The sequence below is a fragment of the Anolis sagrei genome, chromosome 5 (genome assembly GCF_037176765.1).
Source record: "Anolis sagrei isolate rAnoSag1 chromosome 5, rAnoSag1.mat, whole genome shotgun sequence".
Classification (NCBI taxonomy): Eukaryota; Metazoa; Chordata; class Lepidosauria; order Squamata; family Dactyloidae; genus Anolis; species Anolis sagrei.
The window spans coordinates 108,682,894-108,709,694 of NC_090025.1; the positions used below are offsets into that span (position 1 = coordinate 108,682,894).

Genomic DNA, 26,801 nt, shown 5'->3' on the forward strand with positions numbered 1-26,801 from the left:
TGTCTATACTACCGGAGTGAAATGTTGGAAATAAATTGGTTGGTTGGTTGTTTTGCAAACCTGATAAATTTTTGAACAGACTAAAATGTTTGGTGTGGTGATCAAGAAAGGAACAAAGTTCCTCAGCTATGGAACGCCCTTCCTAGGGATATTAGATCAGCCCCCTCCCTCCTAACATTTAAAAAAAGAGTCAAAATCTGGCTTTTTGAGCAAGCATTTGCAAATGCAGTGTAACAGGCTAATTTAGATCCACGGAATGATTGGATGATGCGACTGGAAAATGATTTTAGTCATGAGACGCTGAGAACTTGTGTTTTATTGTTCTTATTGTTCCTATTGTTTTATATGGTTTATATTATATGTTAATGTTTTTAATTATACTTTATGTTGTTGGGGGTATTGAATTATGCTTTGAGTCACCTTCGGGCTGAGAAAGGTGGTATATAAATACGGCAAATAAATAAATAAATGATTCCAGCCCCTGCCTTGCTGCACCAAACAGATTTGACTAGAGCCCATGCACTGAGATTTCAGGCCTAGGTGCCCCAGCCTAACATTGTAATCTATGAGGACAGGATGGTTTCCTTGTTGTGGATTGATTGATTCAAAGATGCCGGTTCCATTACTTTCTACCACATTTCTCATCTTACTTACTGCAATGATGGATATAGCATTGCATTTTCAATCTTTTTAAAAATTAAAAAGGTGGTTTCGGTCATAATAATGAATAATAAAGGACTGCTTCCTAAGTGTGTACTCATGGAAATGTAATACAAATTATTAGTCTTTGAAAACATTACAGTTACAACATGTAATTGTAATGTTATCATGGCTGCCCTTCAGATGGCAAGACATTAATGGACTTCAGCCAAGATTTAATAATTCACTGAGGGAAATTGCTGATTCTGAGAAATCCACCGTCTGCACTTTTCTTGCCCCGATACTAATGAAGTACAATGCCACTATTTTTCCAATATGATTCAGATGTCTTTTTATTTTTATGCCACTTTTACTGTGATTGGTGGTGAGGTTTTGCTTGAAATTATTCTACATATCATTCACTGTCAAGGAGATTACTGTTGTTTCTACAACAAATGGACTGCCACTGCACTCTTGCTCCCTTCTTGTCATGGGAGAGGCATCCTTGGTAAATCTGTCTATCACATATTTTAGTGTTATACAAATAGAAGCTAATATTATCAATTTATTTGGCTGGAAAGAATGCTATCACTTTCCATCTGGAGTCTGTAATGCTACCACTCAAAATTCTCTCATCTGTCTATCATTGCATTCTTGAAGTATAGCATACACATTGGGTGGAAGCAGAACATGGAAAAAGATATTTGAACTACATTGCTCAGATTCGTGCAACCTGCATTGCCAGCAGCTCAGGAGCTCTGTTACCATACAAAAGTTATTGGTCATTTCCCCAAGAAAACGGCCTCACCAGTCACCAGTGACTATTCTTCATCCTTTCAAGTGCATGTCATGTCACTCTAAAGTCATATTAACTCTACACCATTCCTCACTTTAAAAAATAATGCATGCAATGGAAAGAAACATATGCCAAAATCCCTGGATGTCCAAGTCGGCGGTGACCAGGAGGGCCTTTGCACAATTGAGACTTGAGCGCCAACTGCTACCATACCTCGCGAAGGCAGATCTGGCCAGGGTGGTCCATGCCTTAGTCACCTCCAGATTGGACTACTGTAATGCGCTCTACGTGGGGCTGCCCTTGAAAACGGCTCGGAAATTTCAGTTGGTCCAACGGGCGGCGGCCAGGTTGTTAACTGGTGCTCCTTACAGGGAGCAGTCAACCATCCTGTTTTAAGGAGCTCCACTGGCTGCCATTCATTTTCTGGTCCCAATTCAAGGTGCAGGTTCTTACCTACAAAGACCTGTAACGGTTTGGGACCTGCCTACCTGCGTGACCGCATTTCTGTATACGAACCCACATGATCACTTCGATCATCTGGAGAAGCCCTACTCACGCTCCCACCTGTATCGCAAGCACGATTAGTAGAGACGAGAGAGAGGGCCTTCTTGTTGGTGCCCCTTTGACTCTGGAACTCACTTCCTAAGGACATCAGGCATGCCCCAACTTTGACAGTCTTCAGGAGGAGCTTGAAAACGTGGTTGTTCCAGTGTGCCTTTATATTGATTTAGGACTGCTTTTATTTCTCCATCAATGCCCCATCTCCTGCATCTTGTCCACGCCTAGCATTATTTTTTAAACTTTAAATTACATTTGGCCCAGCCATAGTTTTAAATGTGGACTGTACTTTGTTTAATGTTTATGCTATTTGTGTATGTGATTTATTTTTAACTGCTTTGTTTTGTACCTGTTATTGCTTGTATTGTTTGTATTACGGTTCGGCCTCATGTAAGCCACACCGAGTCCCATGGGGACATGGTAGCGGGGTATAAATAAAGTTTTATTATTATTATATTATTATAAGTCCCATTATATTCAATGGCATAGCAAAATGGCGTCCCTTAGATAAAATGACAAATTCAAGGTTTGCTTTTTTGGAATTCTTTTGTTTAATCTGTGGATGCAGACTCCATGGAGGGTTGACCATATATACACCTCCCGGTACTGTTCATTAACTAGGAAGAAGCCACCAGGGAGTGCTAGAGAGACAAGGATAGTCCATTTTATGGTGGTGGAGGGTGGGTTGAAGGAGGAAAACCATTTCCCCCTGTTTAACTGTTACCCCCCCCCCCACCCCATGTCCCCATCATGGAAACATCCTCCATTTATGATATTTTAATGGCCGCATCGCCCATTGTCAGGCCACTACAACACCTTTGCGAGGTGCCTCCATGGATACTTTAATGGCCACGCCGCCCATCATCTGGATATTGGAACACCTGTGCGGTTGCTCATTTTTGGGGTTCCGCCACCTCACCTCTTGCCTTTGGCCGCTTATTTAATAAGCCCACTTTGGTTGGGATTGAATGTTTACTTTTAAGCTTTTTATTGTATTTATATTTAAATTGTTCAATTGAGATGTCATGTTTATTGCTGTATGTTTAAATAGATATGCTAATTGTTTAAATTGATATGTGATGTTTATTATATGTGTACTGCAACATATTACTGTATGTTTAAATAGATATGTTAATTGTTTAAATTGATATGTCATGTTTATTATATGTGTATTGCGGTAAGCTGCCCTGAGTCCCCCATTGGGGTGAGAAGGGTGGGGTATAAATGTAGTATAATAATAATAATAATAATAATAATAATAATAATAATATAATGATATGGGAAGGGGGGAGGAGGAATAACCAGTAAAAATGGGGAAAATTCTTTTCCTCCTTCACCCTTCTCCCATTAAAATGGATTAGCCTTCTCTCTCTAGCACTCCCTACTGGCCTCCACTTGGATAATAGAACAGTACCCATCTCTCCCCGCCCCTTCTCTATATATATAGTAGGTGCTTCACTTTGGCAGTGGACAATGTCTAGGTTCTCCACTTTAATTCTGTGATCAACAGTTGACAGAAGTTGATAATGGAATTGTGTTGTCGGAGGCTTTCATGGCTGGAATCACTGGGTTGCTATGAGTTTTCCGGGCTGTATGGCCATATTCCAGAAGCACTCTCTCTTTCACCCACATTTGGGAGGCATCCTCAGAGGTTGTAAAGTTTGTTGGAAACCAGGCAAGTGGGGTGAAACGTCCAGGGTGGGAGAAAGAATTCTTGATTGTTGAAGGCAAGTGTGAATGTTGGAGTTGGCCACCTTGATTAGCATTGAATAGACTATCAAGGTGGCCAACTGCAATGTTCACACTTGCCTCCACCAGACAAGTGTTCTTTCTCTCACCCCAAACTTTCCATAGATAGATAGATAGATAGATAGATAGATAGATAGATAGATAGATAGACAGATCCCACTTGCCTAGTTTCCAACAGATCTCACAACCTCTGAGGATGCCTGCTTCTGGAACATGGCTATACAGCCCGGAAAACCCACAGCAACCCAGATCATAGAACTGTCCCAAAGGACCTATGGATTCCTAGAGATAACATATTAATCCCATGAGTTAATAATCAAATCTGCAAAAGTTAAATTTGAAAATGTGGAGGGCCAACTGTATTTTTAATACACACTGAATTGGTGTACCAAAAATGTTTACAGCACAAAGCAAGGAATTCTACACATTGCTAACAACAAAGGAACATGAACATTTATGCAAAGACAACTCATCTTAACATCATTTTTTTCCTATTCATCCTCTGCAAATGTTTGTTTCTTGAAAAAAAATCACCTCGTAAATGGCATCTTTTTTGCATTGTATACTTAGAAGAAAGAGCTTGGGAACTCTGCCAGGCACTTCTTACTGTTACAGATCAGTAGGAGCAGCTTCTTTTCAAGGAAGATTCTTTCAACAGTTTTCAGTATTTTGTCCTCTGGCCTAAATCACCCACCATACCATCACAACAAAGGAAATTCATGAAAATTGGTTTACATTTCAACAAAGGCATGAATTTGGGGGCATTATAAGAAAACAGTAGACTTCTCATATTGAAGAAATCCTTTCTGATTTCAAAACCAGTTTACTGTAAAATTATTGTGCAAGTATTAAATTAGTATGAATGTTACAATTTAATCAGTTGTTTACAATAATGCATATGGAAAGCTGTAGGTACAATTTTGGGAATCATTTCTGTCCTGGCAAAGATTCCTGTAATTAATGGCTTTAAGCCACATTAAAAAAACAAGGGGGAAACGTAGGTCCCAATTTGCTGTAAGGCATTTGGCACGTTTCTATTTTAATATGCTTTTCCCTCCTAGAAACGCCCCCCCCCCCACATGTGTGTATGTCTAGTCATAGTTTTTTGAAATCAACAGATCCAATGGAAATGTTATTTACACATTTAATATTTGTAGCTAAAACAGCAGCTCAATCTTTGATCCTCCAAATATTTTGGACTTCATCTCCCACAATCCACAATCATTTATTGGCTTTGCCGGCTAAGATCTCTGGGAGGTGATGCCTAAAATGTCTGGAGCAGGGGTCCTCATACTTTTTAAACAAAAGGCCAGATCACAGTTCTTCAAACTGTTGGAGGGCCAGATTATAATTTGAAAAAAACATGAATGAATCCCTATGCACACTGCGCATATCTTATTTGTAGTGCAAAAAACACTTAAAACAACACAATAATTAAAATGAAGAACAATGTTAACAAATCTAAACTTATTAGTATTTCAATGGGAAGTGTAGGCCTGCTTTTGGCAGATGAGATAGGGTTGTTGTTGTTGTTGTTGTTGTTGTTGTTGTTGTTGTTGTGTGCTTGCAAGTCTTTTCAGACTTAAGTTGACCCTGAGCAAGGGATGGGTAAATGACCTTGGAGGGCCGTATCCAGCTCTCGGGCCTTAGTTTGAGGACTCCTGCTCTGGAGGATCAATGGTTGAGGACCACTGAATGGAAAGGTAGAAGAATGTATACCAAGTTTAGTTTTTTCAAGAGGAAGATGTTAAATATATGCCACATCCTGAAACTTTTAAAAGAACACCTACCTAATTCAATCATCTTTGGCCAATGATCCCCACAGTATTTAGAGACCAAAGACTGCTACAGCAAGTGACACAAGGAATCAGAAATACATTTGTACAGAAGTGGATTCCTTGAGCTTATCCAGTTTGATGCAAATAGGTCATTTTAAATCCTCAACATAAACCCTTTCTCTCAGTAGATAGCCATGTGTTTTGCATCAGTTCAAGACATTTCTTAAGCAACAGCTGTGTGTCCAAATGGAAACCACATCCTCTTTTTAGACATCAAGCAGAGGGAAAATTAAACATATTGTAATCAATTAAACATGAGGACAGGGGTAGATTGGAAGTTACAATGCTGAATACTAAGATATCATAGAAGAGGTTTTACATTGGCTTGTGTAGTATAAAACTCATTTGGTGCTTATGTGATATTGCCCTTCCACTGAACAGTGACATTCCACAACAAATTGTCTATTTGTAAATGTGCTTGTTGTCTGAATAACACATTAATGCATCACAGGTGAGGAAATGTTTCATCTTGGTTAAAAGAAACAGTAGTTAGACTGCTACTGAAAAAGGGCTCCCTGGATTCTACAGACCTGAGTGATTACAGACCACTTCTAATCTTTCTTTCTTGGAAAAAGAGATCAAGAGGGCAGTGGCCTTCCTACTTCAGATAGCCTTGGATGACACACACTTCCTTGACACAGTTCAAACCAGCTTCAGAGCAGGATACAGAGTTGAAACTGTTATGGTCACCTTAGTGGACAATCTCCTTCTCAGCATTGACAGGGGGAGTGCATCCATGTTGATGATTTTAGATTTCTTAGCAGTGTTTGATGCCATCAGCCATGGTATCCTTATGGAATGCTGCAGAGGCAGTGGCTTCCATCGTACTGCTTAGGCAAGTTCCAGATGGTGGTGCTTGGCTCCTCAAAAAAGGAGCTGTTATATGGTAGCCCTCAATGTTTTCTAACATTTACGTGACACTGCTGGGTGAAATCATCTGGAGGCATAGGGTGGGATGCTATCAATATGCTGATGACTCTCAAATTGAAACTGAATCCAGATAAGGGTTGGAGGCATGTCTGAGTTCTGGATTGGGTTACACTGCCAGTTTGCGAGTGCTCCTTGATCCATCTTTCCAGATGGATTCAACAGTCAGGCGTGCTTATTACCAGTTTTGGCTGATATCGTGGTGGATTTGCTAGTAACCTCAAGATCAGACTTTTGCATTGTGATGTACATTGGGCTACATATATACCAAGTTTGGAAACTCCCGTTGGTTGAAAACATGGCAGCCAGATTCGTCACATGAACACTTATAAGTAAGTGCATTATGTTATGATAAGTCCTTGCAGGACCAAGTATATGTGTGTTGAAGAAAAATCTTATTGTGTGTAATTATCATGAGCAGCTGGCAAAGTAGGTCAACCAGTAATCTTGGACCACACCCAAGGGGCTATATCTGTTTGAGTTTTCTTGAATACATTCTGGAGTACCAGCATGGAATTCCAGCAGGAGATGCTGAAGGAGAGATCCTGAAGGAGAGCTTCTGGGGAGCATTTTCTCTGAGGAGACCCATGGACAAAGGCTTTGCTCTGGGGAGCAGTTTGGAGAAGCTACTCTGAAGGAGGCTATGGTGAAATAGCTATTTCCTTCAAGGTTTATTTTGATCTCTCCTTTGCTGTAAGATGAAGATGCCTTATTTTGTGTTTCTTACAAAGACTGTGTAAAGTTTGTTGCAGTACTTGTTTTTGTACGCAACATTGCCAGTTTATGTTTTCATCTCTGCTGAGTAAAGAGTAAAGATTTTTTTTCAGTTCACTTTTACTCCAGTCTGCGAGTCTTTTGCATTTGGGCTTTGGGTGCTGGGACACAGGGCAAAACACGTTGCTGCGTAACATATTACACTTATTCTGAAATAACCCCATTGGCTGGCAGTTAGTTCCAGTCAAAGCACAAAGGGTTGGATGCGACCTTTAAAGCCCTACATGTTTTGGGTTCAGATTAACTGGACCCAAAATAATATGCCCCATACACTTAGATCCTTTAAAAACCAAGACGATGGTTTCATCAGCTGCCCCTGCACTTTGGAATGACCTGCCGGAAGGGTTACAACAGCTTAATAAGCTGTCAAAATTTAAGACACAATTAAAGGCAACAATCTTTTCCAGCAGGCCTATCCAACCTATGAATTTGAAACTTACATTCTATTAGTACTGTACATTTTACACTCTGTACTATGTGTTTTAATATATGTATTTTATGATAATGTTTTTTATCTGGGTGTTTTAATTGCACCCCATCTTAAGTTATGAGGAGGCAGCTTAGAAACAACAACAAGTGAATTAAATAGTTTATTGAAGGCACTGAGAAATAGTTATGCACCATCCAAAATGTGCAATTGTACAGTATATGCAACACTTACACTTGGAGAACACCACTTATAGCACTGTGAACTGAATATGGATGTTGCACCATAGCAAAAAAAAGTAGTAAAAAGGATGCTGATGCAACCTGCAACCACCCTGATGGACTTTAAGTGTATCACTCTGGGTTCTCGTCTTCTGTCACTCACTGAATCATCATTTGGGAGGCCCTTGGGGTGCTGCAGCAATCTCATCTCTTACTGCACCACTATCTAAAATCTCACAGCAGTTAACAGAGAACTATGTGCTTGGTACCTATAAAAGCTGGGCTTGCTTCATAAACAATATTCTGAGCCATGGGATTCACAACATTTTCAATAGGCCATTTCACTAAACAACAGAGTCAACCATTCAGAAAAATCTGGCAGCATAAAGCTAGAGGAGGACCTGTATGCCGAATTGACTTTGTGCACCACGTGGATGCCATAGAGTCCATTCACCCCTGGCATGCCTCAATTGGTTCATATAAATGGGCACTCAGTTCAATTGGGAGTTAGAGCGAGATCTGCAATTTGCAGATTACATTGAAAAAAATGAAGCCCAAACTGTGGTTCCTTTGAATTTCATGCCTCAAATATTATGCAAAAATATCAAGGTCTTTGGAAAACAATTTCAAGTAATCTGGACAAATGCTACAAACTTTCAGCATTTGAAAAATATAGGCTTTGCATTTGACTGCTATCTGTAACAATCTCTGAAGGTGAAAAGTAAGAGGAAAAATTGATCAATTTATAAGAAACAACTTCCTTTAATTATCCAAGCTGATAAGGTTTTGGCATTCTTAACAAAAGTGAAGAGTCAGTGCACAAACACTTCTCTAACAAAGGCAGCGATGTGAACTTAAGCCCTGCATTTTGTTGTATCTTTGTAGGTGGTTAGGAAGAAAATAAGAAGCTATATTTACTGGTTGTGAAGTTCAAAAATGTAGTAACCTATCCCAGAAAGTTACTTTTCAAAGCTCTGCCCTGTTTGTTCATTCACTAGTTTTGATGTAGGATCACCAGGGTTCACATAGGCAATCGTGCTTTTAAAAACAATACAGCTGTGTTCACCCTTTCTCTAAACTCTCTGAAAAACTACTGTCTGAGCATTGGCTGAGCGTGTGCACTGAGGTTTTTAAAAACATAGTGTGTTCTCCATCATTCTGTGAGAAAAAAACTAGAGTCTGGAGACAACATGACACGACTAACAAAATGAGAACCAAATTATCTTTCTTGAAAATATTACCAAAGAATTTCCTTGCCAGCCTTGCTGCAAATTAGAACACTCAGAAAAAATTACTGACCGAACGCTTCATAAAAGTAACACATAATCGTAAACAATTGGTGAACTATTGTAAACAATCGGTGCACAACGTACCAAAGTGATTACAGCTTCAATCTACTCTCTTTCCTTTTCATATCAGACACCTATGGCCCACCCAGACAGGACCTTTATTGCAGTATCTACTGCAATAAAGGAGGGACTGTCCAGACAATGTTCTGCACAGTCCTGAATTAATTTGCTACAAACCAGGAAAAGCCTGGTTTGTAGCAAATGGATTTGATAATGGATTTATTCTGCGTCTTCTTGGAAGGCGCGGGATAAATCCACTATTTCCAGTGTCTGGACTACAGTCCAGACACTATTCCCACAGTTTACCAGGCTAAATAACCCCAGTAAACTGTAGTAATACCCACCCCCTCCCCCTAAGCCTCCAGACCCCTTAGAAAAGTAATAAAAACTTACCCATCCTCCATTACAAGCCTTGGACGGCTCTCCCATCATGTAGAAATTATGTGCCAGGAGAGTGCAGGGGGGGAGGAAGGAGAGAAGAAAATCACTTCCCCCTCCCGCTCTCCTGGCACATCATTTCTACGCATTGGGAGAGCCGGCCAAGGCTTGTAATGGAGGATGGTAACGTTTTTATTACTTTTATAAGGGGCCCGAGAGGATGGGGGTAGGCCTCCAGATGTTCTCTCAGATTAGTCATGAGATAACGTCTGGACACCCACCCCAGAAAATGCACGTTTTCTGGGGTGGGTGTGGACAGGCCCCCAGAAACATCCACATTTTCTTTAACGTAGATGCTTCTGGGATAAAGGCCTGTCTGGATCCAGCCCTAGATATCTTACTAGAATTTCTAGTCTGTTAAAAAAAAATCCAACAGATTTCAGGTATATGTGGGAGGAGGAAGCAGAATTTGATGGATTTGTTTTATAAAGAAATGCTTTCACTCTGTCTCTCTGCTACCAATGGATGACTCACCAGTGAACAAGTACCCAGGACATTTTGTTGCCTGTTCTGATTGCAACATAATGAATAAAATTATTTCTATTCAGTTGTGCAACACCAACAACAGCTTTACTTTGGTTAAAAATGAGGATGTGGTTTAGTTTCAAAATCTATGGTGGGTTGATTCCCAGATGTGTCTCTAAAGCCATCTTGCGATTGGAGACAGACTTTGTGAAAGTGAGATTATGGACAACCATTCTCAACTACTGGCTACACCTATCCTTCTCCCTTTATGGTCTTGCCCCTTTAACTATGAGGGACAACTTCCAGTCCACATGGACTGAAACAGTGGCGGTAAAGATCACAACACTAGGTTTCTCCCAAGGACAATGGCTAACCATGAAATGGGACCAAGACAAGTGTCTCATTAAGCAATGGATCCTGGACATAGAGCACCAATTGGACCTAGCCTGTTTCCCAGCCTTTATTGTTAGTGAAGCCAACAGATACCTCACCACCCCCATGGCATACCTAACAGACCTGGAGGTGACCAAACACTGAAAGACTTTTACCCTGGCAAGATGCTATGCCCTCCCATTACCTGTATTGGAGGGGAGGTACAGGAAGGCCTCCTTCAAGGACAGATTATGCCCCTGTGAACCTGGACATGTAGAAACAACTGAGCATGTGCTTCTTCAATGCATCTTCTACAGAGACCTTAGAAATAATCTCATTACACCATGGCTTTTAAAATATCCAGGGTGCAGCAAAAAATATTACTCCACCCTTTTGCTTTTGTACTCTAGCACGACAATAACTTACAGTGTTGCTAAGTTTTGTGCTGCTCACGACCTCTGAGGATGCTTGCCATTGATGCAGGCGAAACGTCAGGACAAAATGCCTCTAGAACATGGCCATATAGCCCGGAAAAACCTACAACAACCCACTGTTGTTGTTGTTGTTGTTGTTGTTATTGTTGTTGATTCCAGGATCTCCTCAGGATGCCACAAGTTTGTGAATGATCATAAAATGGTATAGGATAGCAGCAGAGGCATTTGTAAGCCCTAGTTGTCAAGTATGCCACTATCAACCTTATAATACAGGTTGCCAGAATTGCCACAAGTTGTGGTTAAACCAGCAGTGCCCATTGGGAGATGTGGGGAACTTGTCATCCCATGCTCCACATCGCCAGGCTTACCAATAGCCTCATCCTATGGGGGAAGCATTGGCCACACGGTTTCCCCACACTGTTGCTTGTGCAACACAGGAAGCCTCCCATGTTGCCACTATGGTGGCATACACTGGTTCCATGATAGTTTAGCTACAGAGCCCTGTTGAAAGTAGTATTATGACATGGGATGGGAGCCAGCAAGTTCTGTGGCTAAACTAAACTATCACTGAACTGGCCTATGCTACCAAAAAAAAGGCCCAACTGATAAGGTTGTATGAGGACATTCTTCAGGGTCCCCTACTCCTGGGAAGCATGACGGCTACCTACTTTTGCATCCAAGGTGAAATGAATGATGATCACAGAAGCAAGTGGCTGGTCAAATCCCCAGAAGTGGGGAAGCCTGAAAAGTGGCCACCTTGTGACACACCTGACAGCCAGGGCTCACTACCATCTCCACAGCTAGTCTATACTATTTTCAATAGGGACTTATAAGCCTTGCCTTGCAGAGGTGCTGGTGGCAAGCTCCTCAAGCCCCCCGTCTATGACCTGTGAAGGAAGTCTTCCACCTTCAAAGCAGAAGCAGATGGTTAGTGTGCTCTCTACTGCAGATTCAAGTGTACATTTGAATCTATGGTGGGTTGAATACATAGACTGTGAGTCTGTGAATATGGCAGGCCTAATATAATCAGAAGAAAGTTTACGTTTTTAAAAAGGTATCAGCTCAGTATTATATTTTGGTAATCACTCTGTGCTATATGTTTTTTCTGTCAGTAAAGAATATACAAAAGGATTCTGTTAATACAGTTTATTGGCACACGTATTGGCAAAGCATACATAAAATACAGTTGTATCATATAACACACCGACTTACTGTATTTCTTCTTTTACATGATGGGCTGAACATATTGATATGTAAATGAAAAAAAAAATTAGTTTCTTTTATAAAGTTTCACATAAATATACTGGAATCAAAAATAATAATTAGTTTGGAGGGCTTTACAAAAGTATTATACAAGAAATATAGTGTGAAAACAAACAAGAAAAGACATTAAAAACACAAAAAATAGTCTTTGTTTAAACTGCTCACAGGATTAATGGATTACATGGCTTTCAAAATGCAGATCAACAGCAACTTTACAAAGCGTAAACTCTCATAGGGAATGAATGTCTTTCTTCACATAAAAATATTCATTATGTCCGATGAAAGAAAAAGACATTTAGTTGTCTCAGTGCTTTTGGAAAACTATTAATAAGAATCAGTTACAATGTCAGGGCTAAAGCAGTGGACCCTTGAAATGGCTAGAAGTAAAAGAAGAACAATGGTAGGCAGCACCAATAACTGGAGGAAGCAAAGCAAGAGATAACCTCAACTTGGGTTGGGGAACTGTCAACTAAAAAGCAAAGCAATGTAACTTAGCTGGCTTGGGCAAAACCACCCAAAATTATCCGTATTCATAATCCAAGAAGACTCTCCTTCCCAATCCAGTAGCCAGAGTACAGAATGATCCATTCTGAAGTATCTGAAATCAGCCATCTTTGGAAGAGACAGTAAAGGGCTAGATTGAATCCTACATTTCTCTTATAGTGGGCTTCATAATTTAAAGCAGCAACATAGGTTCTTCTGGCAGCTTTGGACTCACTCCACTAAGTCATAATCCTAATAACTTAATCTCATGGGGACTTTAAAGAGTTTTAAATTTTAAGACTTAGTACAGTTGGCCCTCTACATTTGTGTGTTTGACTTTTTTGGATTTAATTAATATGTTCTCTTTAGGAATCTCTAGATCAGTGGTTCTCAACCTGGAGTCCCCAGATGTTTTTGGCCTTCAACTCCCAGAAATCCTAACAGCTGGTAAACTGGCTAGGATTTCTGGAAATTGTAGGCCAAAAACATTTGGGGACCCCAGGTTGAGAACCACTGCTCTAGATCCTCCAAACTGGTGAATTTTGGTCCAGAAGTTAAGTATAATGTTATGCTGGAGGACCTAGTTAGAGACTGCTAAAGTGAAAATTTCTCCAGGCATTAGATATGCACATTCGGGGAAAACCTTGTCCTGTTTCATGTTCTGGCTTTTGTTGGTGGTCCTGGTCCATTTTTTGTCAGCCTCCTAAAATTGGGAGGGTTGTTTTCAGTTCTTTCATTTCAGGGCCTGAAAATCAGATCACTATTGGGGGGGGGGGAGGGTCCTCCCACTCACTGGCTCCTCTTCCTGGTGTGTGTTCTTACCTGGAACCTGCTGTTTCTACTCTAGAGTAAGAGGTGCTTGGCTATAGGTACTGGCAGGTGCATGCACTTTCCGGGCCTCCCTGCACACCCCACCACACACGCACTCTCCTTGGAAAGAGTGTGTTTTTGTGGCAGAGTGTGTAGGCAGGTCTGGAAAGCGTGCATGCCTAGCAGTGCCTGCAGCGAAGCGCCTCTTACTCTAGAGTAAGAGGTGCTCAGCTGCAGGCACACTTAGGGCCTGCCTACCTGCATGCCCCACCACACACATATTCTCTTTCCAAGGCAAGGAGGCAGGCTTTCATGTCAAGCAGATTTTTGTGTGGGGAGGGAGCTTCCAGTTTCATGCTTCCAAAGAAATGGAAGACACAAAAGAAATGGTAGAAACAGTAGAAACGAATTTCACGCACATGTCTACCAAGCATTTGTAGGTCCTCCAGAATGATTGTATGGTGAATATTTGGCAGAAATTGACCACACCGTCATGATGGTGGACCTACAGATTCCTAGAGAGATTCGGCTTAGATGAAAAACATGATTTTATTTGTATTGTCGAAGGCTTTCATGGCCGGAATCACTCAGTTCTTGTGGGTTTTTTCGGGCTATATGGCCATGTTCTAGAGGCATTTCTCCTGACGTTTTGCCTGCATCTATGGCAAGCATCCTCAGAGGTGAGGTCTGCTGGAGCTGGGAAAAAAGGGGTTTATATATCTGTGGAATGACCAGGGTGAGACAAAGGGCTTTTGTAAGTTGGGCTAGGTGTGAATCTTTCAACTGACCACCTTGATTAGCATACAATGGGCTGACTGTGCCTGGAGCAAACTCTTCTTGAAGGGTGATTAGATGTCCCTGCCTGTTTTTCTCTCTGTTGTTTTTGCTGTTGCAATTTTAGAATTTTTTAATATTGGTAGCCAGATTTTGTTCATTTTCATGGTTTCTTCCTTTCTGTTGAAATTATCCACATGTTTGTGGATTTCAATGGCTTCTCTGTGTAGCCTGACATGGTGGTTGTGAGAGTGGTCCAGCATTGTTGTGTTCTCAAATAAAATGCTGTGTCCAGGTTGGTTCATCAGGTGCTCTGCTATGGCTGATTTCTCTGGTTGGAGTAGTCTGCAGTGCCTTTCATGTTCCTGGATTCTTGTTTGGGCGCTGCGTTTGGTGGTCCCTATGTAGACTTGTCCACAGCTGCATGGTATGCGGTAGACTCCTGCAGAGGTGAGAGGATCCCTCTTGTCCTTTGCTGAACGTAGCATTTGCTGGATTTTCTTGGTGGGTTTGTAGATTGTTTGTATGTTGTGTTTCCTCATCAGCTTCCCTATGCGGTCAGTGGTTCCCTTGATGTATGGCAGGAACACTTTTCCTCTGGGTGGATCTTCATCTTTACTCTCGTGGCTTGTTCTTGGTCTTGCAGCTCTTTGTCTCACCCTGGTCATTCCACAGATATATAAACCCCTTTTTTCCCAGCTCCAGCAGACCTCACCTCTGAGGATGCTTGCCATAGATGCAAGCGAAACGTCAGGAGAAATGCCTCTAGAACATGGCCATATAGCCCAAAAAAACCCACAAGAACTGAATGATTTTATTTGCCCCCCCTACTTTCCCCCCTTACATCAGTGTATGTAAAGGACTGACTGATTTGGGATTTATAAGATCAAGTGTTCATTAAAGCTTTTATTTGTTCATTTCATGAGACATACATTAGTAGTTGCTGCTACTGAAACATTCTTCCCATAGACATCTTTGCTAGTTACCCTAACTTTTTAGATTACAGCTTTTCTTCATAGTAAATGCCTTCCTGGAAGCTATGGAATTTTTCTCCTTTTTTGATACCATCCAATTCTCACTCCAACCCTTAATTAAAATGGAAAAGATTATTTTAGAGCAAAAAACATAAACAAATAGGATGCATTTCATTCACCATGATTTTAAAAATAAATTCTCAATAGATCCTGAGCACTGATGGGCTGATATGGCCGTTCATGGGAGAAGGGAGATCATAGCAATGGGGAAAAAAACCCTTCCATTTAAATGTTAGCATGAAGAAATTGTCATGAGGTGCTACTTACATGTTCAGTTCTTTTCACTGAGGTCAATGCCAGTATCATGTCATGTGCAAGGGCTCCCAAGATAACCATCTGGAAGCTTATAAATTATTTTTCCAACTTAAAAAAAGATAGCTGTACATCTAGAAATAGGTTCTGTATCTGTGGGAAAATTGGGAGGTTTTTTTTTCTGAGTGTGTAAAGAATGCTGGGAGAAAGGAATTGCAACCTGCTGTTAAAGCGACAGTAGATGCAGCTTCAGATATTTTATTGGGAAGCTTGTGGTGTTGGATTTTCTGACTTTGTCTCCTGGTTTGCAGGAGGTTTACTGTTCCACGGGCTGTTGTTGCCCAGTGCAGGCGAATTGTTGAAGTCTTCATCATCGTCCATGCCATTGGCTGCATCATACTGCGTGTTTTCTAGCCTTGTGATGAGCCGTTCGTCTTCGTCACCAAATTCTCCACCCATCAGAGTTGGTTCCCCGACTACCATCACATCCTGTGAAAAGCATCCAACACGTGTTATCCGCTGAAAGCCCAAGGAAGACAAAGAAACACAATATTGAGCACAATCATCTGTCTAATGAGAAGAACAGCAGAATGTTTTATCCCCATGCAAGCCTCTCTCAACATGATGTAGCCTTGGACTCTTCAGCTTGGCTTGAAACTCAAACTCAGTTATTCTTTTTTAATGTGTGGAGAGCTCTTTCAGGATTGGACTTTGCATAGTGTTGACTATAAAATCCAAAACAAAAAGAATGCAAGTGAAAGAAAATGAGCATAAAAAGGACTACAGAAATTTTCACAGGAAAAGTTGCTTTCAATGGTTGGATGACCCTTTTCAGGTTCAACAAGTTATGAAAATTTATGATATAGTCAGTCCCACACATCCCATTGTGGTGTAGTAGGTTAAACTGCTAAGCTGCTGAACTTGCTGACTGAAAGGTCAGTGGTTCAGATCCAGGGAGTGAGGTGAGCTCCCACTGTTAGCCCCAGCTTCTGCTAACCAAGCAGTCCAAAAACAAGCAAATGTGAGTATATCAATAGGTACTGCTCTGATTGGAAGGTAACAGCACTCCATACAGTCATGCTGGCCACATGACTTTGGAGGCATCTGTGGACAACGCTGGTTCTTCAGCTTAGAAATGGAGATGAGCACCAACCCCTAGACTCGGACACAACTAGACTTAATGTCAAGAAGAAACCTTTACCTTTAGGGGCACAGTATGCCTTTAAAGGTGAAAAATGTGAATAAAAATACCTTTTCATGTGAGAGAACATCCCTTTAAGAATATCTAGGATGTCTTCTACAGACCTTTCTACACTGCCATATAAAATCCAGACTATCTGCTTTGAAGTGGATTAGATGGCAGTGTATACTTCTGTAATCCAGTACAAAACAGATAATGTAGATTATCTGCTTTGATAAAATAGATTATATGGTAGTGTAGAAGGGGCCTAGGTCCTCCAGAGAAACTGTCGAAAATATACCAAGAAGGAACATTTCAAACAAATCAGTGAAAAATCATCAGAAGCCAAACTCACAAATGTAGAGGACCAAGTGTATATTGCTTTCTTTTCAGGCTCCTTCTACACTGCATATAATCCAGATTATCAAAGCAGATAAACCACATTATCTGCTTTGAACATGATTATATAAATCTACACTGTCATATAATCCTGTTCAAAGCAGATAATCTGGATTTTATATGGCAGTGTAGAAGGGACCTCAGTCAGCTGGAATCAAGCTATTTAAAAGTTCTGCACAAGATAATTTAATATGGTACTCTTATTACGAAGCATTGTGTCTAAATCCAGGGAAGTCATACTACCCCTCTATTCTGACTTGGTTATACCACACCTGGAATACTGTGTCCAATTCTGGGCACCGCAATTGAAGGGAGATGTTGACAAGTGGGAATGTGTTCAGAGGGGGATGACTAAAATGATCAAGGGTCTGGAGAACAAGCCCTATGAGGAGTGGCTTAAAGGGCTGGGCATGTTTAGCCTGCAGAAGAGAAGCTGAGAGGAGATATGATGGCCATGTATCAATATGTGAGGGGAAGTCATAGGGAGAAAGCTTGTTTTCTGTTGCCCTGGAGACTAGAATGTGAAACAATGGCTTCAAACTACAGGAAAGGGGATTCCACCTGAACATTTGGAAGAACTTCCTGACTGTGGAAGCTGTTCAGCAGTGGAACTCTCTGCCCCAGAGTGTGGTGGAGGCTCCTTCTATGGAGGCTTTTAAACAGAGGCTGGATGCCCATCCATTGGGGGTGCTTTGAATGCGATTTTCCTGCTTCTTGGAAAGGGTTGGACTGGATGGCCCATGAGGTCTCTTACAATTCTATGATTCATTGTGATTTCAAAGAGGGTTTTCACAAGGAAGATCCAGGAAGTATTGTCGAAGACTTTCATGGCCGGAATCACTGGGTTGTTGTAGGTTTTTTGGGGCTATATGGCCATGGTCTAGAGGCATTCTCTCCTGACGTTTCACCAGCATCTATGGCAAGCATCCTCAGAGGTAGTGAGGTCTGTTGGAACTAGGAACAAGAGGGATCCTCTCACCTCTGCAGGAGTCTACCGTATACCATGCAGCTGTGGACAAGTCTACATAGGGACCACCAAATGCAGCGTACAAACACGGATCAAGGAACATGAAAGGCACTGCAGACTACTTCAACCAGAGAAATCAGCCATAGTAGAGCACCTGATGAACCAACCTGGACACAGCATTTTATGTGAGAACACAGAAATGCTGGACCACCCTCACAACCACCATGTCAGACTACACAGAGAAGCCATTGAAATACACAAGCATGTGGACAATTTCAACAGAAAGGAGGAAACCATGAAAATGAACAAAATCTGGCTACCAGTATTAAAAAAATTCAAAAATTACAACAGCACAACAACAGAGAGGAAACAAACAAGGACATCTAATCACCTCTCAACAAAAGTTTGCTCTAGGCACTGTCAGGCCATTATATGCACAAGTGAGATTGGCGGGGAGGAACAGGGACTTCTCGGTGGTGGCCCCCCACCTGTGGAATTCACTCCCTGGGGAAATTAGATCTGCAACATCGCTCCTTTCTTTTAGGAAAAAACTAAAAACATGGATCTGGGACCAGGCATTTGGACAAGCGGGCAGATAAAGAAAGAACTTTGATGATGACTAGGAAATGATTAACGGATTGGATCTATGGAACTCTGGAAAACGAAACGCTGATTATAAGAATGACTTTTATGTGATGTTTTATATGATGTGTTATGTACTGGTTGTTGACTGTTTTAATCGTGATAACTGTTTTAATTACGTTTTTGTATATTATGTGTAATTTGTATAGGCATCGAATTCTGCCTTTTCTGTAAGCCGCCCTGAGTCCCCCTTCGGGGGTTGAGAAGGGCGGGGTAAAAGTACCAGAAATAAATAAATAAATAAATATGCTAATCAAGGTGATCAGTTGAAACATTCACACCTAGCTCCAGCAGACAAGAGTCCTTTGTCTCACCCTGGTCATTCCACAGATATATAAACCCATTTTTCTAGTTCCAACAGACCTCACTACCTCTGAGGATGCAGGCGAAATGTCAGGAGGGAATGCCTCTAGACCATGGCTATATAGCCCGAAAAAACCTACAACAACCCAAGATCCAGGAAGACTGGACATTTTCTTTTTGCCTCATACCTGATTTCTCTTCCCACAGGTTGTAGCAGTTAAAATAAATTTGATAAACACTACCTTTAATGCACCAGCCATTTGAACATAGAAATCAGCACTTCTTTTCCCTAACCAAACCACTTGATATCCCACTACTTAATTATGGTAATTAATTTAGGTAGAGGTGTTTTTTTTGATAAAAACAATGTTCACACTGATTTGACAATTTGCATCACTAATTAAGTAATTAGCAAAGAAACCTGCTGATTGCCAACAAGCCCCGAATTTACCATCTGTTATTTCATGGTGCTTGTCACCTCTCTCTGTGTAGGCAACACTGCTGCCAATCTGTGCAGTACGAGGACCAATCTGTCCAGCTGGTATCATAAAAGGAAGACAGAATGCTAATTATAATCACACTGATGAAGCTAGCAGTTGTCAAAGCTGAAGAGGGCAACCAGAAAAGGATCCGTCCCATTGCTGCTGTGAGTGCAAAGAGCCCTTTCACGAAGACACAGACAGCACCAGGAGTGCAATTGCACATCAGTGGCTCCCTGCTGATTCTTAGCCAGCAGGAGGACTGAGGAGAAGAGTGCCAGACAGGAAAACCAGGGAGCTTCCTTGATCTCATGCTAAAAGCAGATCCACTGATCATAGCATCTGGGCAAAGGCATTTATCTATGAGCACATCTTTTGATGCACTGTCCTTGGCAGAGCTCCTCGAGATGCATTCCAAGAAAATGCGGCCCTGCCGGTATTTAAATGTGTCTACTTTGATTGAACAAACCATTCATGGTGGGATAAAGGTTTGGGAATGGAAAAGGACCCATTTCTATCTAAATAGCGATAAATGGGGTGTTGAAAACAAACAACCTAATGGTGACTACAATCTCTCTCTAACTTGTGGTCTTCTTCATCTTCCCTACCATAACATTATTTCCGTTGCTACTTCGTAACTCTCATTTTGCGACTGTTATGAACTGTAACGTAAATATCTGTTATGCATGGTGTATTTTCATTCAGTGGACCAAATTTGGCACAAATAACTGATATGCCAAAATTTGCACACTGGTGGGGTTGGGGGACTGATTTTGTCATTTGGGAGTTGTAGTTGCTGGGATTTATAGTTCACCTACAACTGAGGAGAACTCTGAACCCCACCAACAATGGAATTGAACCAAACTTGGCACGCAAAAACAAAACTCTCATGACTAACAGAAAACACTAGAAGGGTTTGGTGGGCATTGACCTTGAGTTTTGGAGTTGTAGTTTACCTATTTCCAGAGAGTACTGTGGACTCAAACAAAGATGGAGCTGGACCAAACTAGACACAAATACTCAATATGCCCAAATGTGAGCACTGGTGGAGTTTGGGGAAAATAGACCTTGACACTTGGGAGTTGTAGTTGCTGGGATTTATTGTTCTAATATAGCATTCTGAACCCCACCAATGAGAGAACTGGGCCAAACTTCCCACACAGAAAATACTGTGTTTCCTGATGGTCTTTGGTGACCCCTTTGACACCCCCTCATGACCTCCCCAGGGGTCCCGACCCACAGGTTGAGAAACACTGGACTACACAATTATAGTACTACTAGCTGTACACATCACACATTGTTGTGGCCAACCTGCCCTCCTTCTTTCTCTCCTCTTTTCTTTCTCTCCTTCCTTCCTTCCTTTCCTTTCCTTTCCTTTCCTTTCCTTTCCTTTCCTTTCCTTTCCTTTCCTTTCCTTTCCTTTCCTTTCCTTCTTTCCTTCTCTCCTTCCTTCCTTCACTTCCTCTTCCCTTCCTTAGCCCCTTTTCTTTATCTTCCTCTTTCTCCCCTTTCTTCCTTCTCTACCTGTTCATGGACTGCAACTCCCAGCAGCCCTCCGAATCAATTTATCTATCTACCTACCTACCTACCTACCTCTCTCTACCTACCTACCTACCTACCTACCTACCACTATCTAATCTATCTATTTTATCTATCTAGATAATTTCTGGGAGTTGCAGTCCAGGAATAGGAAATTGGAAATATGCAGGAATTGGGATGGTCTCAAAGAAATCCAAGGAGAAGAAAGCTTACAGCTTGGAAGCAGTGCATTTTGATCCTCCTCCTCTCCTAAAGGGACTGGTTTAGGGGATTCTGGGAGCCGTGGTCATGAAGAAAGTGTGGATATGCTATTGTGTGTTTTGATTGCCGGGGGAGTCATTTCTGCACATACGCTATAGCATCTTTTCACTTTTTTGGCTTTTAAGTCCCTTCCAGCTAACAAATAATCTCGGGAGAAATTAGAGTTTTCCTCCTTTGTGCTGAATGCACTCACTTTTCTCTGGGACATTGTCTAGATGCCCCTTTTTGAAGAAGTGGGAACTCGTGCTTCTAAGAACCTGTCTGGAAGGGCCCTAAGTTCCCATTGCATCGGTTGGCCATGCCCTGTTGAGTGTAACTATGGGATTTAGGTTTTTGAATCTCAAAAATGTTACATGACCATTTTAAAAAGAAAAATGCAGACAATGACAGTAATGGTGATTTTATTCTCAGTGTCAATAGCAGCAGAAGCAGGAGAAGAAATATTCTCTTTCTGTCTCCTAATATCTCAATATTAATCACATCCCACAATAGGCATGTTCAAAGGAAAGGGACAGGAGTATTTCCTCACCATGTAAAGTTGGCTGCCACCTTGGTTAGGTATCTGAATAGGATCTCATATCATACAAGTGTGTAGTTATTGGGGAAGGGGAGGCAGCATAATGAGGATGTTGCCTCTCTATAAGAATTCTGCGCTCTCCATGAACTTTGCCTTCAGTCCCCAAATTCCTAACACTGCAGTAACTTAAAACTTCGATTGAGCACTGAGACATACAATGAAGACATTCAAAGTTGTTAAGAAATGAGAATGTGTTGGGGTTCAGCCTGATCCTGATCTGTGTGAACCGGATTCTCTGACAGTTTTTCCAACTGAGCAAGCTTTCCCTGACCCTGACAGTGTGGAATCTGTTGTTGATGCAGAGGTCAGCAGCGATTAAAACAAAACTCAACAGCTGGAGGAAAATGTTTTGGAAGTTAGCCGTGATATCTCTCCACCTGGGGTTTTTAATGAGGACCGAAGAGAACAGATAGTTAGAGACAGAAATGTTTCCCAATTTCTATGAAGGTCACATCGATTACAGGAGAAACAGGCCCAGACGTCAAAGTCAAGGGGCGTTTCAAAGAATAGCTTCTTTGGTTTAAGAGGCCTCCTGCCGGGTGCCTCTTTAGATCAAGCAACGTTTGGGACTGTGGCTGTGCCTTGGCAGAATTCCTGTGTTTCATGGCCGGTAATCCCAGAGGCTTAGTTATCAAGTTCATGGTTAGCAAAAGGCTAACAGATTCCTGGTTCTTGTATTGTGGCTTTTGAAATTTTGCTCAAGTTCAGAGATTCTACTGACTGCTGTGTTTTTCTGTGGCTTTTTGACTTTGCATTTACCTTTCTTTTGTAACCAATTTTTTAGCAATAAACAAGGATTGCTTTTCCTACAGTCCAGTGTAGTGGATTTAATCTTATGGTCTCGTTTCTTGAACTGGAATGCAACAGAATGCAGCAAATGTATGTTTTCAATGTGTGAAGGATTTTCAGTGTCTCACTCTGTACAGTACTAGAAATTTGGGACTGCAAGAAAATTTCATTGGGCAGCAAAACTCCTGTGAGAGAATAATGCACTCTTTTGCCCCCCCCCCCCCCACACACACCCAGTAGTCCTATTATTTCTCAAAAAGGAGATGCTGGAGATCTTCCACAATGTGATGATCTGTGACCTGCACCCCCCCCACCACCAGATATACCAGCGATATCAGTGCAAAAGAAGAAGAAGAAGCAAAGTTCATGACTCAAAAACTCTCATTCACTGTTATTACTCTACATATTCAAAGGCTGAGAACATTTTTCCATGGCTGAATCCTGAAGTCAGGCTAGGCCATGTATAGGAAAACGAAGGCCGGTGGGCTAAACACAGGGCCACTCACCATGTCCTTATTCCGAAAGGATGGCAAGCAGAGGTTGGGAGCCTTCTGGACAAAGAGGACGGCATGCAGTGGTTGGGAGCTCTCTGGAGTGTTCTCAGCCACATCAGGTTTTCCTTGAGCCCTCCTCCTGGCATAAGGACGGGGCAAGTGACTCAGTCCTTATACTGGGAGTACAGCCCCATGAAGGCAGGCAGTAGCTGAGAGCGCTCTAGAGCCCTGCCCTCCTTTTGGGATAAACAGGGTGATTGGACCCATCCTTATGCCGGGGAAGGACAGGCCACTGCTGAGAGCCTTCCAGAGAGCTCTTGGAGGAGGCTTGCCCTCTCTTCCTCTCAGAGAAGAGAGGATGACCCTTCCTCCAGATGTCAACCCCCCATGCCAGCTGTCCTCTGCCTCACTACCGACCCCTCTCTTTCTGGCCTGCTTTCCCCCAGTCCGGCCCACAATGTAGCCCCCACCCCACGCCTGGGCTTGACCCTGCTTTTGAAGGCAAGGAATCAATACTATGAAGATATGATAACGTCTCAGAAGAAATGTGATGCAAGTCGTGTACTTGTAACATAAAAAATGGAATCAGTTTTCTCTGGGAATAAATGAATGTAGCAGTTCGTACCTCAATGAAACATTTCCACCATTATTATATTGGAAATACTCTCAGTCAATACATTATGTAGGTACTGACTCAGGATGAATCTATGTGCCACGTAATTTGAGGCTCCAGATTGGTGCTAGGGGTGGCTGCACTGCTCATAGCTGCCCCACAGTGGCAGTGCAGTAGGGTTGGGTCAAAACTTTGATGTCAGAAATGGTTTCCGATGATGACCAGGAGGAGCTTTATGGCTGTCTGCCATGACATTGGGAGGCTGATATGCATCTAAACCATCCCGTTTCCTTTGCACTGTGAACAACAGGGGGAAAGGGGATAGCAGCATGAGCTGGTATGGAGGTGGAACCAGTTCAGATTAGAGCTAGTCCATCTGTCCATATTGACCCCAAAGTGACCCTTCCTCACTGAAACTTTAGAACTTCTGAAGTATTTTCTACTTGTAACATGGGGCAAAATTGTGCTAACCAATTTTATATTGCATTACAGAATGGAAGTTCTTGGATATCATCTGGCCATCTATGAGGAACTTCTGGCTGATTTCAGGGTTTTGGGTCAATGTAGACAAGCATGATGAGATTTCTGCATAACAACTGGCCAAACCTTCCACCTCCTCTTTAAATTAAGCTGCTAAAAAAATAAACCATAGTGAAAATTTGTGTGAAAATATTTGCATGTCTGCTGTTGGTAGATCTCATAAGTCTAAAGTATGTATGTCGATCAATCTTTCAAAACATTCATACTACAAGACTGGCATGGCTTGTCCTGGTGTGCCTTACCATCATTCCCCACAAAACATCTAGTGAACATATATGCCATCACACATAAAAATACATCTCAGAGGAAAACTGATGGGCAAAATCTTTCAGAGAAACTTGACTGCTACTTCCTGCTCTTCCAGAGAATAAGGCTCGAAACCCACCCCATTCATGCTTTGTCAAGGTCTAGAATCCAACTTTTTTGTGAAATGTTTGAATGGCACAGTGTCACAAAATAAACAGATTACTTTTCTCCATAATATCTCAATGATATAAAGCCATACAAATCGCTCTAACAGTTTGGTGGGGATTTCCCTTTTTCTGAGGTTTTGTTCCTCCATTATTTTAGTGACTTCTAAAATGACATCTAATCATTCATGTTGCTATCCATAGGAGGCACCACACACTGAGAACTACAAAATGGTTTTGGTTTGTATCCTGGGTTCTGAATTGATAAAGCTATAAAGAAGGAGAAAGGAAATTGCTCTATGTTTATTCCATTTGCCAAAACTGGAGAGGATCAAAACCCACTAACAAATAAAATTGTCACCAACTGCTCCAGCTGATTTCAGTGGGACTTAAGCCCAGCTGTGACTATGTGGGACCCAGGAATTCTAAAGACACCCACCAATGCAACCCCAAATCATCTCCGCTCACTAGTTCCCGTGCAATAGCCACCAACCTCTGAGGAGGACTGGAAGTGACTCCTTTAGAGCCCTCAATGCTTCTCCTTAAATTGGCCAGTAGGGGTCACTGTTGTCGAATGACACAAGGCTCCATCCCTCCCAGGGTTGAGGCTGCATCTCTGGAGTGCTCCTAGCTCCTGCTCATGGAGTGAGAAGCAGAATCCAAGAATTAAACCCTAGTGTTTTCTTTTCCATGGGGACACACACAGCCATGGGGTACTTATAAAAGATTCAGCTACATTTCATAGTTAGATAAAACAGTTATTTAGCCTACAAACAACAGTCTGCGTTCAAAAAAATGGTGAGAAGTATGGTAGACCTTCATCACTTGTGATCCACCAAACTGAACAAAAGTTCATTAGTTCCATGAGACAACCCACTGGCACAATCTATTCAGAAGTAAGAGCTAGTAAGTCCAATGGGGTTTGATCCCAAGTAACTACAGTACGGTGCATAACTCATATACTCTCTTCCGTTGGTGGGTCTCAAGATGTGGCAATCCATATGTTTTGCATCTCCATATTAGCAGAGAGCTTTTGGAAACCTTCCCCTCTTCCAAAATGCTTTCAAATAGTTTCCCTGCAGTTTCTTTACTTAGACCGAAATAATAGAAAAATAAAAATACAATATGATTATAATGCTGTGTATGCTCAATGAGAAACATTTTAACAGCATTTTAGGAATATGAATTCTTTATTGATGTTGCTGATCCTCTTATTTCCACTTTGTTCAATTTCTCCCATTAGTGATTGTTCCTCAGGGATGAACTGTGCCCCCCAAAAAGTGTCCTGATTGTCCACATTGATGCAAAGTTTTGTTTTGAATGAACTGACCCCAAAAGTAGGCCTGGAACATGAAAAATCATGAGAAATAGATTTTTGATTCTAAAATTATTTACCTATTGGAGAACTATGTGTAACCTACAGAATCTGGGGACACCAGAACCCATCCAAATATTTCAATTTTAATAATGTTTTGTCTGGCCAAGGATCAGGAGCAGAATCAGAACCCCAGTTATAGAATTGCATCACTCCTCAAAAGCCTCTACCATGCGTGGCTGGCCCACACATATTAAATTGCTTTAATTGTGTGCCTGGAGCTTTGCAGATCTTTTGCTTGCCACAAGAAGTCCCTCCCATGAACCACCTCACTTTCTAGAGTTGCCTTCAGAAGCCTGAAACAATGTCAACTGAGACATTGAAAATTTCCAGTGGACATACCCAATCCGTTCATGTTTGGAACCTAGTCTGTGTTATGGTTGTTATTATGAATAGTAGTACTGCTCATACTACTAAATAGTGTAGTCTTTTATGGAGGCCTAAATGGAAAAGGAGACTTACAGGTACCTGACTTGAAAGACTCAGGTTTGCCGCCGCTGCTGCCGCTGCCGCTTTTTTCTTGCTGTTGGTGCTGTTTGCATTGTTCCCGGCACTGCTATTGGAAGTGCTGCTGGTGGAGTTTTTCCTTTTCCTCCGTTTGGTTGTTGGCTGTCTTGTAGGTTCTGCTAT

At 41.7% G+C, this 26,801-nt stretch overlaps 1 protein-coding gene across 4 annotated transcripts in view; it reads right to left on the bottom strand.

Annotated features, from left to right (window-relative positions):
• Positions 1 to 15,333: 15,333 nt before the first annotated feature.
• The window catches only part of LDB2 (LIM domain binding 2), a 265,396-nt gene continuing 253,928 nt past the window's right edge, over positions 15,334 to 26,801 (bottom strand). The window contains exons 7-9 of one of the 4 annotated variants that reach the window (XM_060777933.2): positions 26,640 to 26,797; positions 25,290 to 25,430; positions 16,009 to 16,092 (exon numbers count right to left, since the gene is read on the bottom strand). In XM_060777933.2, the coding sequence (XP_060633916.1) occupies positions 25,326 to 25,430; positions 26,640 to 26,797 (263 nt within the window). In that variant the 3' untranslated portion in view covers positions 16,009 to 16,092; positions 25,290 to 25,325. Of the gene's footprint in view, positions 16,093 to 25,289; positions 25,431 to 26,633; positions 26,798 to 26,801 lie in introns of all 4 variants that reach the window. The other 3 variants (XM_060777932.2, XM_060777931.2, XM_060777929.2) reach the window with 3 other exon arrangements.